The sequence below is a fragment of the Accipiter gentilis genome, chromosome 20 (genome assembly GCF_929443795.1).
Source record: "Accipiter gentilis chromosome 20, bAccGen1.1, whole genome shotgun sequence".
Lineage (NCBI taxonomy): Eukaryota > Metazoa > Chordata > Aves > Accipitriformes > Accipitridae > Astur > Astur gentilis.
In genome coordinates, this window is record NC_064899.1 from 20,575,426 (window position 1) to 20,593,846 (window position 18,421).

The 18,421-nt window shown below is 40.2% G+C and overlaps 1 protein-coding gene across 1 annotated transcript; it reads left to right on the forward strand.

Annotated features, from left to right (window-relative positions):
* Positions 1-8,013: 8,013 nt before the first annotated feature.
* On the forward strand, positions 8,014-8,751 carry RNF182 (ring finger protein 182). The gene has a single exon (XM_049823881.1). The coding sequence runs from the start codon at positions 8,014-8,016 to the stop codon at positions 8,749-8,751; it is 738 nt and encodes a 245-aa protein (XP_049679838.1).
* Positions 8,752-18,421: the final 9,670 nt, after the last annotated feature.

Genomic DNA, 18,421 nt, shown 5'->3' on the forward strand with positions numbered 1-18,421 from the left:
TCCACTACTACCTGACACATAATGTGAGTTATTAGAATAACAAAAAAGTACTGCAAATGATATTGTTAGAGGAAATGGAGCCTGGTGATATTGAATATGCACATGCAAAGGATGTAGAAAGTACCCAGTGTCACAATATTGAATAAAGTGAACCCTGTGTTAGATGAAAATACCCCTGCTTACTTACCAGGGGGGAAATAATAAAAAACCCGAGAACATTAACTGTTGATATTTTTATTTTTTTTTAATATAAGATGGCACATTAATATTACATGACTTCTTATACTAAATGATCAGAGACCCATGAACTCTACTTTGAATATGAAAATCTATGATTTTCTGTATCTTGTATTTTTGTGATATTATTGTAGATGAGTGAGATCAGGCAAGGACTTTAAATTTTGTAACAGTAACTTCTGATAAAAAAACTTATACTTGATGTTACTCCCTTTTGAAGCAGTCAGTAATACACAAATGTTTGCTGTATACGTTGCTGGGCTTCTCTTTCGTACATAGTTATTTGAGAAATAACCTCATTACCTATCCAATTGAAAACTGTGGTTTTGTGAAAATAATTTTCATAGCAGTTTATACAGCTGACCATAAACCGAGCATGGATCAGTACGTCACATTCTGTAACTCTTGTACAAAGTCTCGCATTGATTAGAGTTGACAGGGAAATGCCCATTGTTAAAACCCATCCAATGTTAGCAGAAATGTGGCATGAAACAGGTTGAACATGTGATAGCTGCTGGCACTTTGAACATGGTCTATTCAAGTGTCAGATTAGTAAAGCAGTTTGGGGTTTTTTTTTTTGCATTGTATTTAGCACAAGCTGGAAAAATCTAGTGCAATGGTCATTTCCTGCTGAGTCAGAATGCAGCAAAGCTGCTTGAATGTGAATGCAGTGGTCCACAGGAGATGGTTGTTTCTGGTCTGTGCTGGAGAAGAGACTGCAGTTTGTTTGGAAAAGTAGAAGTGATCAAAGAGCTCCTATGAGCTTTTTGAAAGAAAGTATTTCGAGATGTTTTTAAAAGTCTTCTTTCAAAGCACAGTTTATCTCTAGCTGCTTTGGGTTGGGTTGGGGTTTTTTCTGAGTGAATTGCTAACAGTTGTGAATCTGTGGTTGCTAGAAGAGATAGCACTTCAGAGTGCTTAGCGCATAATATTGAAAGGGCCTTAAAATCAACAACAGATCTATAAAGATAACTGGATTATTTCACAGAAATAATTTTAGTAAATGGGATTTACCCAATATATTTCTCTAAACAGAAATCTTAACATGTGGGTATTTCTATTCAAACTAGAGAAGTTGGACTACTTCCTGTCAGAGAAAACAGACTGAAAAGTCTCCCAGCTGTATTCCTGCTCTACTGATTTTGTTTTCCTCCTTTCCACCAGTCTTTGCTCGTGTGGAGAAGAATAGGCATTTCTTGTGTTCCCTGCAAGCGAACCTTTGCAAGAAGTTCTCTTTTCCTTGAAAAGTAAGTTTCTCTGTATTTATTTATCTCTCTGTATTTTTTCCTGCTCTTATTCCCTAAATACACTTGGCTTGCATTTAGAGGAAACTAAAAACCTTTGAAAATATCGCATGTTGCACAGCTCCATGGATGATATCTTATGGAAGTTAATTACTGACCTCACATATTTGTTTTAGGTTATATGGGAAATATTGGCAAATTCCCTTCACAGGAAAAAAGTGTGAGAGATGAATGATAAAAGGTTGGGTTGATAAACTGAGTAAGGATGATCTTTCGTTAGGGAGGAGAAGCACAAATTTCCCATCCACTTTGCCCTGTCAGCATGACTGAGCTCCAATATTGAGAGTTTCATCTACAACTAATTGCTTCTGGCCTCTCATAAGAACACTTTGTATACGTGGTATTTGATAGATGAGTGCAAAGAGGGGCCATAACATGTTGTACAACCCATTTGCCTTTCTTTCCACGCCTGGGATGAAAGCCTGAGATCTGCAGTCTGCAACCCAGCAGTGATTAATAGAAAACTGATTGATGGGCAGTGGCCTATCCAGGCTGGTGTAGTCCGTTACGCTCTGTCCAGCCATGCCTGGGGTCACACACAAGAGCTTGCTATTATTTATTCAGTCTGGTTCTGTGGGTGGCCTCCTCTTACTCTGAAGGGCAGATATTCCCCCTGCTTCTAGGAGTGCCCTCCAGCAGTCAGCTGGAGAACTGTGGGGACTGCTGGCCATCTTTCTGCCGTCCAGAAGATGCTCTTCAGCTTTTCTCCCTTTCTAGTAAAAGGCTCAGGTAGAGGAGTCTGCAAGGTACAGGACAGGTGGCACCAGGGAGGGGAAGAGAGGGAGTCAGAGCTCAAGCAGCAACAGGAACATGACATGAACAGGAATGATGGATTCACTCCTGCAGTGCTTAGACAGAACTCTTAAAAAAGACGAGTGCTTGTCGTAGCGTAACAACAGATGTGCTTGTTCTTGGATAAACTGCAATGGATGCTGTTATCATTGTATGTGTCCAGTAGTTTATGTTTTGTTCGGAAAGCTGCTATGCACTACTTAATAGGCACAGGACTGAAAAGTTCTGCAATTGGATTGTGTTGATCCCATCAGGTAGGTTATGTGGAAGACAGAATAGCAGAAGTTGTCTAGGCTTTCTTGTAAAAAGGAATTGATATATTAAATGAAAGAATTATTATCTATGAGAGTTGTTTAGCTACATAAGCAACTGTCACCCTGATTCCCTATTCGGTAAGGGACAAAGCTTCTCAAACTGACCACATAAAGTGAGTTCACGATACTGAAACACAGAATTGTAGAATAATTTGGCTTGGAAGAAATCTCCAAAAAGGGTCCAGTTCCCTTTGCTCAAAGCAGGGCCAAATTCCAAAGTAGAGTGGCCTAACCAGGACTGTATCCAGTCAAGTTTTCAATATCTGTAAGGTTGGAGAGTTTATTTCCACCTCTCTCAGCACCTGTTCCAGTATTTGAACACCTTGTGAAATTTTTTTTCCTGATACCTAATTGAACTTTCCCTAGTTACAATTTGTGTCTCTTAGTATCAAACAAGCAGCTGAGACACCCCTATCTAAAAATAAATAAGCTCAAGTAGAAATCAAAAAAGGAGTAATTTAAAGTCATGAAAAATATCAGAATTCATAAAAATAAACACGGTGCTTTAAAAATAGACATGGGACCTCACTTTGATCTCAAGTCAATAGCAGTTTTGTACTTCAAGTGAAAGAGGTTAGACTCATGATAGGATTTGCACTCAGCAGTTCTTAGTTGACTGCCCTCTGGATGTCAAGGTCAGAAAGAACATGCAAATTGCAGCCCAATATTTAAAAAAACCCAAACATTAATGAAGCATTGGAGCATATAACAGGGACATACCTTCTCATGGCATCATAAAAAAGTGGCTCAAAGAGAAGAGGAGGACAAAATACAAACGCACAGACACAATCCCTTTTTTCTACGTAGTATTGCAGCTTTTCTTGCTTTCAACACACAGCAAGCACAAGTATGTGAATTGCCACCTTTTGGGGGGGGGACCAGGATTCAGAGGGGCAGCAGTTAATCTATTCCCTGCTTTAATTCCTTGTTCTGCCTTCTTCCAATAAATACACACCTGCGAGACATGCAAAAGATAAGCTAGAAAATCTTAGACATAGAGTAGAAGTTGCTTGAAGGAGTAGCTGGCCATATTTCTCAAGAAATGTCTCATTTTCTCAAGAAATAGGGCTATTTGAAGTCAAATTTCTTTAAAATCCTCAGTGTTCTTATATTTTTAATAAGTCTCTGATTGGAGACCTTTTTAGTATATGGTATATATAATAGCAGGGCAGCACTAATTAAGCTCAAAAAGGTGTCAGTTCTCAGCAGACAAAAAAATGAGCAGGAAAGTGGGTATTGAGAAGGAAAAATAGAAAATTCCCTAAGAAATCAGGAAAGTAAAAAAAGCTAGAGGAAGCATCTAAAACCACCATAGACTTGAGAAGGTAAAAAATGTATGAATAACATTAATAGGAATTAGTGATTACATTTTAATTTTAAAATAAAAAGATATATAAGTGAAGAATAGTAGTAAGCAGTAATCACGCTAGAAAACATAAGGAGAAATTCAACATCTAAACTTAGCCAAAGAAAAAACAATCAATGATGTTTTACTACTGATGGATATGTTTTGAAGAGACTCTGTGAAGAGAGAAAGATGATGAAAGTAGTTCTTTCTTGTGCAGTATATTTAAAAAAAGTTTGAAAAGAATTTGTAGAATAGCTCATGACAGAAACGACAATAGGAGGATCATTGTGTACTGGAAATGAAGCTAATGGTCCCAATTTAGCTATTAAGACTTTGCTAGTCCCAGGGACTTGTTGCTCCTCGTATTAATGCTAAATTTGGCCACTTAAAGGGGACAGATTCAGGAAAATACTTTCAGTTTGAAAACTGATTCAGGCAGAAGCGATCCATGTCTGAATAGAATTGGTTGGAAAGTGGACTGTTCTTTGTGAAAACCTGGAAATACTCATTAGAAAGATAAACACTAAAATACAAAGATTTTCTAGTTGGGAGTTTTCAGAGAAAGGTCACAATTTTGTTTACCTGGACTTCAGTAAGGCCTTTGACACTGTGTCTCATGACATAGTCCTTGAGAAGCTGGCGGCTCATGACTTGGACAAGTGTACTCTTTGCTGGGTGAAAAACTGGCTGGATGGACGAGCCCAAAGGGTTGTGGTGAATGGAGTTAAATCCAGTTGGCAGCGGGTCACAAGTGGTGTTCCCCAGGGCTCAGTATTGGGGCCGGTTCTGTTTAATATCTTTATCAATGATCTGGATGAGGAGATTGAGTGCACCCTCAGTGAGTTTGCAGATGACACCAAGTTGGGCGAGAGTGTAGAAATAGTGTGGTTGGCAGGAGCAGGGAGGTGATCGTTCCCCTGTACTTGGCACTGGTGAGGCCGCAGCTCGAGTCCTGGGTTCAGTTTTGGGCCCCTCACTGCAGGAAAGACATCGAGGTGCTGGAGCGTGTCCAGAGAAGGGCAACGAAGCTGGTGAGGGGCCTGGAGCACAAGTCTTGTGAGGAGCGGCTGAGGGAACTGGGGTTGTTTAGTCTGGAGAAGAGGAGGCCGAGGGGAGACCTGATCGCTCTCTACAACTACCTGAAAGGAGGTCGTAGTGAGGCGGGTGCTGGTCTCTTCTGTCGGGTCCTGGAGATAGGATGAGAGGAAATGGCCTCAAGTTGCGGCAAGGGAGATTTAGGTTAGATATTAGGAAAAATTTCTTTACTGAAAGTGTTGTCAGGTATTGGAACAAGCTGCCCAGGAAAGTGGTTGAGTCACCATCCCTGGAGGTATTAAAAAAGCATGTAGACAAGGCACTTCACGACATGGTTTAGTGGGCATGGTTGATGGTTGGACTCAATGATCTTAAAGGTCTATTCCAACTTAAATGATTCTATGATTTTCTATGAGAAGCAGACACATTTTCTGGAATATTTTTGGTTAATCAGAAATCTAGTTTTATGTTGTAGAACAACGTTTGCCAGCCTTAGCTGTGAAGCATGAACATGTTAGTAATCCTAATTCCCCTCAGGTACAGAAGATGAATGATACTCAAGATGTAAAAGTTCAAAACCATCACTTGTTTTGTTTGGCTTCTTAACTTTTCAGTGGTGCTTTGCCTTCCTGTAGGCTGGCATTTCACTTTTTTAGGTCCATTTTCTTCATCCGTTGGAAAGTTAGCATCTCATGACATTTATATATGCCTAAAAGTCATCTAGAAGATTATATTTGGAATGAAATAAAAAGAGTAGTGGAAATGAATAAGGAAGCACACCATGTAATGAAGGATAAAAGATAGGTTATAAGAATTGTAAAAGATGTATTTTTTGTCTCTTATAAGATGTTTAGCTTGTACACTTAGAAAATCATGGATCAATCTTCTTGTGTTTGCCTTGCCTAATGAACACACCACTAATATAATCACAGTACAAATAATAACAACAATAGTAAGGCAGAGATGAAAACTTTTAAAGCACTAAAGAAATAAATTGGAAGAGGCAGGAAAAAAGTTAACAAAATTGAATGGAGAGGGGGCCATGTCTGTTAAATTCTTAGAGAAATATATTTTTTTCTTCACTATGTTGTCATGGTTTTTTCATTACTGCATTGTCTGAAGTATAACATCTTTGTTTTAAAATCCAGGAGGTGAGTTTTAGAAATTATGTCACCTACAGAAGCTCTATTGTGCAGAAATTTAAGAGAGAGAATGGAAAACCCTTAAAGCACAGTAGGAACAAGAGGCCCGTGAAAGAGTCTTTACCTGATGGTTGGCAGGTAAAATGTGTTGACAGAAGGAGCACGTTGCTTAAAAGAGAGAACTTCCTGCCTTGTTCTCAAAAAAAGGACAAAGACCTGAATGCTAGGAGTAAGTAAAAACTTCCCAAGCAAAAGGGAAAGGAATCAACATTTACTAAAACTAATAGTCGAGAAACAAGTTTATTGAAATGGGCCACTTTTTTCATATTCCATGTGCCTGATATTTATTGACAATGCAAGAGGCAGCTGGACACAAGTGCTGACCCCCATCATTTGACTGTGGCAAGTTCCTAGCAGTGAAGGACTGAGTTTGAAAGCCTGCAAAACACGCTGCCGCACCCATCGCTGTGAGCAAGCACATGCCTGTATCTGGAAGAAGTTTTTATCTTCTGGCACATAGAGCTGGTTTTGTAAATGCTGGTAATTATTGGTCCCCAGAGTACACAGTCCTGGTTAATGTTTTGTTTATAATATGTGGACTGTTTCCTGAAGTCGTGAAAATGCACAGTTACAAAATAGGACAATACATTTGTTTAAGCGAGGCTGATGGGTCTGGCAGCAAAAACGCCGCACAGAATGGGAGTGCGGGCCTCTCCTTTCCTGAGGTGTGAAATGGCTGTCACAGCCACGAAGCACTGGAAAGCCAGTGCATCTGGCAAACGCCCTTCAGAGACACCTTAGCCTTCACCCTAGCATCCACGTATTACAGGAGACATTTGTTGCAAGCTAAAGAACCCTCATGTTCGAAATCTGTGTGCCGCAGCTAAGTGGAGACAGAGAAATTTGCTGCTCCACAAGCAGCAAAATTAATAAAGCCTCATCTTTTCCAAATTTGACCTGGGTCGCCACATAACTCTTTACAATAACCCCAGCCCTTTTCCATACCCACTCCCCAAAACTCTCTATTTCCCCAGAGTATCACCAGCTTCCCTACGTGTTGCCCTCGCCTCTGGCTGAGCAACAGGCAGCATGCTGCCTGTTCAGAGCAGAGGCTGGATTTGTGCTGGCTGACCATTGCCCTCCAGGATAAATGGTAGTTATTATAAACAGCTCTCCCTCTTCTCTACCCAGCTGCCAGTGTTCACTACTTTTTTAGAAACTTAGTTATCTTCAGTACTGCTGCCCCTCTGCCGATTTGTTTGAAATTGGACAGCAGGTTCACCAGTTACCCAGAAAGACAAAAAGCTCCAGGGGTCAGGTCTCATTTCCTTAGGAAACCAGGGTTTAAACAAACGATTACAGATCAGTGATTAGATTGCAGCTTCTCCTGAGAACTTCATGGGCTGAACCAGTCAAAGTTAGAAGTCTAAACAAATGCGTGCAGTGTGATACTGTTTTATCAGCGTGACTGCTATATAGGCCCCATATGCCACAGAAAAAAACTACCTTAGAGGTATTTTTAGCAGAGGTAGCTGAGCTTGTAAAAAGTGGAACTTGCATATTTCACCTGCTACAGCTTTTTTCTTTTCTTTTCTTCCACAAAAATTCCATGTCATCTTTTTCAGATGGGTGCCTGGCTCAGAGTAAAGGACATCCAGAGCACAATCCCTAGCAGAAGCTGAAAATGGATGACGCCTACTGATGCTTTTTGACAACATCATCTCCTCTTCTCCTGTGTGAGATGGGTGATATGATCATCAGGAAGAAGTTCTAAAATAAGCCCAAGTGACCTCTTTGTCCCTTGACTCTTCTTTCCACAAGTCTAAAAACCATCAGAAGACATGACCAGTCAACTACCAGAGGAATCTGTGGAGACCCAGAGCTCAGATGAGCTTGAGTGCAAGATCTGTTACAACCGCTATAACCTGCGACAGAGAAAACCGAAAGTGCTGGAGTGCTGTCACAGAGTATGTGCCAAATGCCTTTGCAAGATCATAGACTTTGGTGATTCCCCGCAAGGAGTCATAGTATGCCCATTTTGCAGGTTTGAAACATGCCTGCCAGACGATGAGGTTAGTAGTCTTCCTGATGACAACAACATCCTTCTGAATTTAGCTTGTGGGGGAAAGGGAAAGAAGTGCCTACCAGACAACCCAACAGAACTGTTGCTGACTCCCAAAAGGTTGGCGTCTCTGGTTAGCCCTTCTCACACCTCTTCTAATTGCCTGGTTATAACAATCATGGAAGTGCAAAGAGAAAGTCCCCAGACTCTGAACTCAACCCCTGTGGTGGAATTTTACAGGCCTACGAGTTTTGACTCTGTTGCAACTGTGTCCCACAACTGGACAGTATGGAACTGCACATCTTTGCTCTTCCAGACCTCAATTCGGGTGCTAGTGTGGTTGCTAGGCTTGCTGTACTTCAGTTCCTTGCCTTTAGGGATTTATTTACTGGTATCTAAGAAAGTCACCCTTGGGGTTGTCTTTGTAAGCCTTGTTCCTTCAAGCCTTGTTATTCTCATGGTTTATGGCTTTTGCCAGTGTGTTTGCCATGAAGTTCTAGACTGCATGTCATCTTGATAACAAATACAGTAAAATAAGATGTATTGTCACATGTGTAGCTTAGCTGATTTATCCTGTCTTTGTATTCTTATTTATTCTTATTGTTGTCCATCTCACTAAATGGAAGCAGTGTCCCTAGTTATATGGTCCTTTTTTTCTACTTGATTTGACACCACCACCCCCACCCCCCCTTTTTTTAAGCTAAATAGTGGAAATAAAATTTACATGCTGATTTTAAAAGGCCAAGTTGTAGAAAGGGATAAAGCAAAATCGCCAAACTTGATGCCTGCTGTTGCTGCCACTATTCAAATGAGTAGCCCTTTGCTTTCTATTGGCTTAATCATGTCAGTCAAGGCTGCAGGATCCACCCAGAGAAACTAGTGTAACAGGCACCTTTCAGGTCAAAGTACAGCATCCCTTCATCCAAAGCATCTCATGTTTTGGAATATCTGTTATTTATCATTCATTATAATTCATAGCAAATGAAATCACTTTGCTAGTTAATATTAAAAGAAGACAAGCTACCATTGCTTTTTTCAGTTCTTATTATAGCAAAAATATTTCTGGGAGGCCAATGGTTACAGATTTTTTGCATTTTGTGACATGAGGAATCTTTTTTTTCACCATGCTAAAACTTGTCCCCAAAATACTTTCCCCAAACAGAAGCCCACTTGTCATATAGTTGCAGCTTCCTCTGAGATACTCCAGTAAAGAGTACTTCCAGGGACCCAGCCGCACATTTGCTATTCTCTAGGTGCGCTTATTTCAGTGTGCATACACCTTAGACCACCCTTTGAGGGTTCAGAGCTCTGCAGACTTCTCTAGCTGTGTTCTGTTATGCTTACCCTCCCTCCCAGCATTTCCGCTACCACACCATGTTTCCAACCCACTAATCCTCCTAAAACATTACCTGACCAACGTCATGCACATCTACTCTGTGGTAGCTGCCATGGAGAATTTGGTTTACGTGACTTCAGCTAGCAAGATAGATTTTTATTCCCAACCGTTAGGAAATGGACCTTCAGTCACGAATACAAATTTCAGAAAAAATCTTAAACAATTAACGGTTGGTTGGTTTGTGTTTTTGTTTTTTCTTTCTGAGTTCACAGAATGAGCATTTTAAGGAGGTACTATGACTTTGGGAAGGTTTCTGTTTAATGCATAGTCCTTCAAAATGTTTAATACCCTGACCTCCCTCTGTCACTGTTGTTAGTTGATGGCACTCTGGATGTGGCAATTAGCGTGTCTTGATTAGTTGAGTTCAGAGGAATTAGTGATGATTTACCATTTCACAAATAGAATCAGGCCCTGTAAGGCTTGCTTGTCTGTTGCATGGTTTAGGCTACTTTTTGAACTACTGGAAGAGCACAAAAATAAGAAATATTCAATGTGTTTGTGTATAGGTCTAGTCAACACCACAGCTGCAAACTCGTTTTCCTGTGCACAGCAGGGTAAAAACTGAGAAGGAGTAGTTGAGCCATGCAAGCATGGTTTTCAGTTCAGGCACAAGATTTAGTCATTTCAAGGCAGCGTAAGAGGGAGAGGGCTTTGTTGTGTGAAGACTGAATGTATGGCCTAACAATATATTCTTAGAGCAAATTGACTTTGGTAAGAATGGAAAATGCTGATGGGAAAACCAGAGTATAAGTGGTTGTTCTGTCTGTCAAGAGGATTTGAAGTCAAGCTGGTCCAATTTTTGTAGATAGCACAGGTGGTATCTACAGTTTCATTCCTATTGCAAACATAGGGAAAAATATGGAAATGTAAAGGTCCTGCTTTTCTTCACACTTTTATAATAGTGCATATATATGTGTGTGTATGTACATATAGACACATATGTAAGAAGAGAACATAGAGAAATTATAGTTTTCAAGTGTATGGAGTTATGGAGCTATGTACTGAATGATTAAAGGAAATGTTTCAGTCTTTTCTGTAATGACTTGATAACAGTTATAACTAAAATATTTTCAGAATTCCTAGAAATTACTATTCCTAAGTAATTGTTTTTAATGTTTGTGGTAAAGCACATGTAGTTAGAAGAGGTATCATCTCCAGTTCTGGTATACCGCAAGGTTTGACTCATCTATGAACTCATAAATTTTAAGTATCCAACATCAATCATGTCAAAAAGCAAGAAAAAGAGAGAAACCTACATGGTTTTATAGTACTTCATAACTTTGGGAGAAGATGTATTTGTAGTGTTAGGGATTTATATGGTTTAGAATTTGTTCAATTTGTCTGAATATAGTGTCTCTAATAAAGGGCTGGCTAATAGAGGAAGTAGGTTTTGCAAATGTGTGACATATGTATTACCTCTGCACAACATGTCTACAGTGCTATCTGTTGTCTCTTCCTTTTGATTTTCCATTGATTAGGGTTGTCTTAGCTCCAGCACCAGGTATTTTGTACTCTGTTTTAAAACAGAGCCTAATCTCAGCAGGATTACAGTGGTATCAGTTACACATCACAGCACAAATAACTACACCTGTTATTATACTTCACTACTTGTAAGACTGCCAGCCCATTAAATTTATGCTGTTATTTTAGACTGTGCTGCAATACTAATCCACTCAAAAATGCGAGCGTGCAAAACCATATTGATTGTATAGCTATTCTGCTACTCAGCCAGAGCATGCTATTACAGCTTTGGTCTCATAAAATTCCTGTATGACTTATAATGTGGCCATTGAGAATTGCTAGAAGGTCTAAATCTCAATTATTTGTGGAGAAGATATTTGCTGTGTGACTGAGACTAGAAGAATTTAAGAGATTACTCTTTCATTATTTTTATTCTTCACCGTCCTTAAGACTTAGAACTGAAAACGCTCGTGTCCTCTGCAGTGGAATAACTCTGCTGAAGTCAGTGTAAATGGGGCTAGAATCAAGTCCTGCATACCTGTCTGTCTGCATTTCCTTCCCTTTCTCTGACTTTTTTTTACTCTCCCTGGAGAGTTATGGCTCCTGTGGTCATAAAATACTGCCCGCACAGCCAGGCAATTCCCTTTCAGTAGGATTTTATTCCTGCTTTGTCCAGGCATGTCACTCAACCAGGTACAGTGTTATAAATCCATTACTACAGAATTAATTTAGTCCAAATGAGATTTTTTTGGTTTTAGTTCCTGCTTCTATGGATGCGGACTGTGTCCTCACCGGCTGCTCGTTTACGGTACGATACAGTGGTGTCCCCTGAGGCGTGGGGCAGGATGATGCCGTAGTAGCTGCTGGGCGTGACGTAGGAAGGACGTGCTGAGCTGGACCGTCCCCTTGGGTGGGACACAGTGAGGGATGAAGTTCTGCAAGCACAGCCTAAGCCCAGGGCCTAAAGAGCAATTAACAGAGAGTGGGTTACATGGAAAGCAAGGCCTGTGGGTTCATAAAGAGGACGTGAGGCCATGGGGCTGGGGGTGGGCTGTGGTTGAGAAGCTGTGCAAAGCAAAGGGGTCTATGTCTGGGACAAAGGGGCTGTGTTTTAAATAAGAAGTCTGGAGTGGAGCTGCAAACAGAGTTTGATGCTTTTCATGCTGACCCTTCTGGGCTTTAAAATTCATTTGGTAATTAAAAGTCATTTGCTACTGCTACTACAGTGGAGTATTTTTACTTTCCAAATGGCAAAGTATTGAACGTTACAATTTGAAGAGATCCTTAGATTTGGGCATACTCCCTCTTTTATGTTAACTATAAAGCTACAATCTTTCTAACAGGATTGACCAAAATAAGGGCTGATGTCTTTGGTTTAGCTGCATTGTGAGCTTTGTCCTCCTATATTGGTTATATGCCTGCAAAACTGTATATGCTAATATAAAACACTTAAAATAGGTGCACTCTTGTTCTGATAACACTATTGGCAAACGTCAGGGTTGCCAGCATTTTGCAATGTGTCCAAGAATAGATGTTCTTCCCAATGGATTTTATTACTCGAAGATACAGATGAGTCCAGCAGCAGACAGCCAAATAGACAAGTACAGTAGAGGAAAACACAGCTTTCCAGCTAAATGTCTACACATTGCTTCAACCAGAGGAAGGGGAACCAAGAAGGTCCACAGGAAGGTGGATGATGATGTGTTTGAGGGAGTTCCTTGTTATTAGGGTACAGAACCATTGTTTTTCCTAATTCTAACCATTTCCAGGGTTAGGTTCGACTCCCTTTTCCTCATTACTTTTCTGCCCCCTCCGCTGGGACAAGGCTCTATGGAACTGCAGGTAGGCAATATTTTGAAATGAAACAACCTTTTCTACTATACTGAGTTTACAGCTCAGTCCAGCAAAACGAGGTTAATGAAAAGATGGCAGATCGCAGCCAGGATGCGAGAGTTGAAGAGGGCGCAGAGGGAAAACGGCAGCAGGTTTTTATAACAAATTTGATGTCAAAGCAAGGAAAACACGTGGCTACATCCTGCCTTGCCTTGGTTGGTTCAAAACTAGTGAGGCTGTCCCAAGCCTGAGGACGTGACTCAACACCCTCCCCTGCATTATCTCTGTGACAGTTCACTTGTGCATCTTGATTTCTTGTACAGCAGTTGTATGTCATGATTTCATCTTCCTGCGTGGGTGATGGGTGTAGTGAAAGGGCCACAGTGTTCCACTCTTAAACAGGCTCATTTTAACTATCCTAAGGTTTCTCAGGGTTTTTTTTTTCTTGATTTCTTCATATTTCTACAATAGCAAGAGAGTCCGCTTTATTTTAAATAGAGCAGTGCCTTCAAGGATAACAAAAAACAAACAGGGGGAAGAAGAAGAACTTAGAATTTTGAAATCATTTTAAGATATTCAAAGCAACGGAAAGAGACTGTTCTGAGAGTCTACTTTTACTTTCGTACTAGCAGATTAGATGTTATCCTTTGAGTGACATCAGTAAATATTTAGGGCTGGAGATTCCTCAGGGAGTTTATAAGTCTGCCAGACCTTGCGCACAAACCCCGTACTCCACTGCTTTTCTGTAAAGCACCATTCTGCCTTTTGCATCAGCTCCCCTTGTCAAAAGTTGAACCGTCACAGTTTATAAAGAGTTCTGGCACAGAGAATAAATCCTCAGTCTGGGGATGGTAATTCATCTTTTTAGCGACATGTGTGGCAGTAGCAAAGCTTTCAGTGCTACACCTTAAGCAAAGAGAATTCATCTTGCAGTTTAAATTGCTAGCATAAATTTCATTTTAAATCGAGTTTCATTGTGTTGGGCAACACTACAACTAAAAATCCTTTCATTGTATTTCTGCCTCTTGTATTAAAAAAATGTGGTTTGCATTTTAAAAAATGTATTAAACCATAGAAATCAGAGATGGGTAGAAAAAAGCCTAATAAGTCATTTTATCTGTTTCCTCTGCCCCTGTAGAGATGAATGCCTTGTCTACTCTGGTTTTAAATATCTCAAGTGATGAAGCCTCCACCTTTTCCCGTGAGGGACTTTTCAGCCATTTAATAGGCATCTTTGTTAGGAAACATTTACTTCATACTGATCCCGATTTTTTTTCTTTTGCATAATGTAATCCCTTTATTCTCTGCCCACTATTTTAACTTTTATGAAATCTGGGAAATGTATCATTTATCCCTTTCATGCTGTAGCTGCATATTTCATAATCCTTGTTGTTCAAGAAATGCAAGAGATAAGCAACCAGTTGCTGAACAGCTAATACTTCACTGAGATGGTATGCTATGTGCCAGTAAGACATATTTCCTGGCAAGTCCTGGCTGACACTTCTTTCTACATTAGGGAGTGAAAAATGTCAAGTGAAACTGAAGAAATACGTCTTCCCAAGTGCGCACGTGGCAATATTACTGAAATTTCAAGAGGTGCTGAGGCAAACCGCCTACTTCTTTAGATAGAGCTTTTCTTCTAGAAGTGGATGATTTTAATAAAAGTAAGCTTTTAAAAAGTGTTTAAATGTCCTCTTCATAAGCAAACCTCTATGTGAGAACCACACTATGTCAAAACTCTTAACTTGTTGAGAGACAAGGCTGGATTGATTGCCACTCACTGCAGAGCAGTTTTTCTTCTCAGAAGAAAAATTTAATCCAGTGTTAAGGAGAAGAGTTTGAAAAGATGCCTTTGCAACTGTCACTGGAATCAGATCTATGCCTGAAAATGTGACTCATGTCTTGACAACAGAAACAGCGCATTGCCGATTTGATTACAACATATTAGATAATTCTCTGCCTATTTCAAATGACAAGAAGGAGCAGTGTGACTAAGGAAACCCTAGGTGGACAGATGGACTTCATATGGGTTTGCATTTAAAAGATACTTTAAAAAGCCGTACTATGCTTTACAAGAGAACGCTGAGCCTGGGTCAGGTGGACGGTCTGCTGGTTCAAGAAAGGTCTCTCCAACAGTGAGTGGTAGTGGATGCATGTAAAAAAATATACGAAAGCCTATGTGGACAGTGGGCTTCCAATATACCTCCTCATTTATGGCAATCTGCAGTTTGGAGACCTCTCAAGATGGCGGTTATGTCTGTATCTGTAAGTTTGATTCTTGCCTATGGATTTCTGTGTTCATTCTTTAAGTGTTGTTTTGAACCCATTTATAGTCTTGGCATCTACAAAATCATGCAGCAGTGAGCTCCATAATTTAGTTATATACTTTGTGGAAAAGGCCCGCTTTGTCCTAACAACTCCTAAGATACTAGTTACATGTCCTCTACTTTTTCTGATAGGAAAAGCAGTTCCAAGGTGTGATTGCACGTTGTTTCCTCCGCACCCCTCAGAACTTCATCTGTCTCTAGAAATATTAATGTCATGATTTTGTCCCTCATACTTCTCCTCAGCTGCCTCTTTTCCAAGCTGAAGATCCTAGTTAATTTGATCTCTCCTTAGATAGCAGTCTTTCCATGCTTGACATCATCCATAGCACTTCTTTGAGCATTTTCTTCTGCTGCTGCTTCTTTGCTTTGAGTTGGGGTGAAGCACTCGTAAATAGGTTCTAATTAGTGTCATTTGTTAATAAGTTGTGTGACTGTGTAAGACATCTGTACTCCTACAGCCGCTGAAGTCACTTTGTCATTGATACTATTCCTGATGGCATATCTGAGGTGTTACACTTGACTATTGTTAGTTTATATATCATGCATTCTATGGAGGGCAAAACCATGTGCATTGATAAACTTGCTAATATGTATTTATCCCATGTATTCTAATCTGTCAGCTTAAATTGTCCAGTTCACATGGGTGCAGGAGATGGTAGACTCCAGGAGAATATTTAATTTAATCTTGACATAGACTGTACAGATTTTAGCTCTATTAAGCCCGCGGGCTGATATTGCTGGAGTGAGCAGCTACTCGTCAGCAAGTGCTGCAAGATGCCTCCTCTCTCTGCCATCGTGGTGCGCCTACCTCACCCACTTGCTGCAGCCATCCCAAACTACAGCCTAGAGCTTTTCATTGTAAGAATACTTTTTTTTTGTTAACATCTTTTACTTGATCTGTTATTTCCTCAAGGCTTGTGGCCTTTTTCATGTTCTCCTTTACTCATTCCAAGAAGGGGAGGTGCTGGCAGATAAAAATAATAATGCTGTTTAGAGGGTAAGCCCTTTACATTTAGTCTTTTGTATTGCCAGTTAGGGCAAAAGTTAGGGCTCTCTGCCTTCAGCTCGCGGGGATGTAAGCAGGGGAGGTCGGCAGCTTGCTGTCCTGGGCCCCAGGGAAGGCTCCTTGCAGCCTCTGCAGGACTTCTTCACGTCGATGCTCTTGACGTCGATGCCTCATCTTTTTTCCTGCTTTTACTTAGAAAAACTGAATGACTATAAAAAAACCCATTATTACTCCATTAAAACTAGATAGGGTTCATTTTCTCTCAGCAAAGAATAAAATTCCAAGGCCAAAACTCAGAACTTTTGTGGCACTTCCAGGATCAGCTGTAAATCTCTGATGACTTTTTTGTTTATTTTGGTAATGAAACACCAACAGCTAAATAAAACCAGGTCACTGAGGCTGTATAGATCACGCAGGTACTTAATGAAACTTCACAAGTAGGTTCTGAAAGTGTGAAAAAAAAGTTAATAAAGAAAAAAAGAAAAATAAAAAAGAGGCTTAATCAGACAGTAGGGCTTGGATGGACAGGGCAAACAGCTGGATGTAACTTGAAAAGACAAGAGATTGTAGAAATAATGCACGACGACAGGTAGAATGTAAAAAATATGTATGCAAACTCCAGGTAGAATGTGAAAAATATGTATGAAAACTCCAGTGAATTATCAATACCTTATAGTCTGTAATTCTTGATCCAACAAACTGAAAAAGCGTGATTTAAGCATGTATCACTTTATACTTTGGCTCCTAAAATCCACTGTTTTTAAATTCCAGTTCAGCTTGAGGCTTATCAAATGTAACATGAGTTTTATGAGAGGAGGTTGACTTCTGTAACTTTGCCTTCTAGAGTTGTCTTATTTAGTTTTATGAAGGAAAGTCATAGTGTGGGGACTTCTTTTTGTTTGTTTTTATTTCAGGAGTGGAACGATGAAATACAACGTAATCTTGCAGACACGGAAGCTATGACATGGTAGCAAATGGCAAAAGTGTAACTATTCCTATCTGAAATAATGAAGTACTAATGTAAAAGCAATTGTTTCACTCAATAAAAATTTAATTTTTCAGTAAAGATTTGTCATGATAATCATATTTCTTAATGCCTGGATTTGGAGGTCTTTCAGATTTCATTCCTGTTATTCATCGGAACAGCATAAAAACTAGACTGAAGGTAAGTACGTGATAGTGTTTCACAGTATCTTAACCAAGTAGGACAAAATATTTCTGTTTACTGCACAAGAATGCAAAGTATTTTGTGTAAAGGAAGATTGCAAACAATTAAAAGCTAGGCAGATTTCTAGATGATCCCTCAGGCACGTATTTTTAAGATAAAATGACAGTGTGTATGAGGGAGCATTCCAGGTAGCAGCCAGAAAGTACTTTGCAGCATGTATTTTGCATTGGAGTCCTACAATTTCTGACCCTGCCCACTGACTGTTATTAAAAACACAGGGCTAGTTCCTGGTTTACGGAAGGATCTTCTTGCCTGGAACCCCTTAGTACAGGCATCTCTAAAACCTGAGCCCACCAGCGTTTGCCTCTGCTGAAAGCTGCAGGTTGTCCATCACGTTATTAGAGAGGCGGCGGCGGACCCTGGTCGCAGGGGACGTGAGTGTGAGCTGCACGCACGTGTGCACAGGGAAATGCAGCTGCCCGGCAAACGCGTGCTCCCCCGGCATGAATTATTCCTTCTTTTAGCAGGAGTACAAGGAGCGAGCGTGTTGTGCGACTCTGCTGGCTTCAGGCCCAGCTGGACCGTATTAGGAGCACAACTCACAGGGTTGCGATATGTAATTTTGTAGTAATGGGTAGAATAGGAAGATTTATTCACATTAGGCAGTATGTGGCCACTGGTGTAATTTGCATTTTGAATGGATGAGACTTTGGTGTAGTGATGGTTAGATATAAAACTCATGCAGCGGCTGCTTTATTTTTTAAATCACAAAACCTCACCTGCCACGCTTTGCTTCCTTTTTCTCTATTAAACTGAGGGATGGCCCAGAACTGGTAAGCTTTCTGATTTCCAGACCTCATGAGCCTCTAAGCTTGTAGACATCTGAACCGTGAGCTGTGGGCCCAACCCACTCTTAGCTGAGAGTAAACCATTCTTAGAAAAAGGCAGAGGTGTGCTATCTTTCCCTCTTTCTAGTGTAGAAATAAAAGCTCAAAT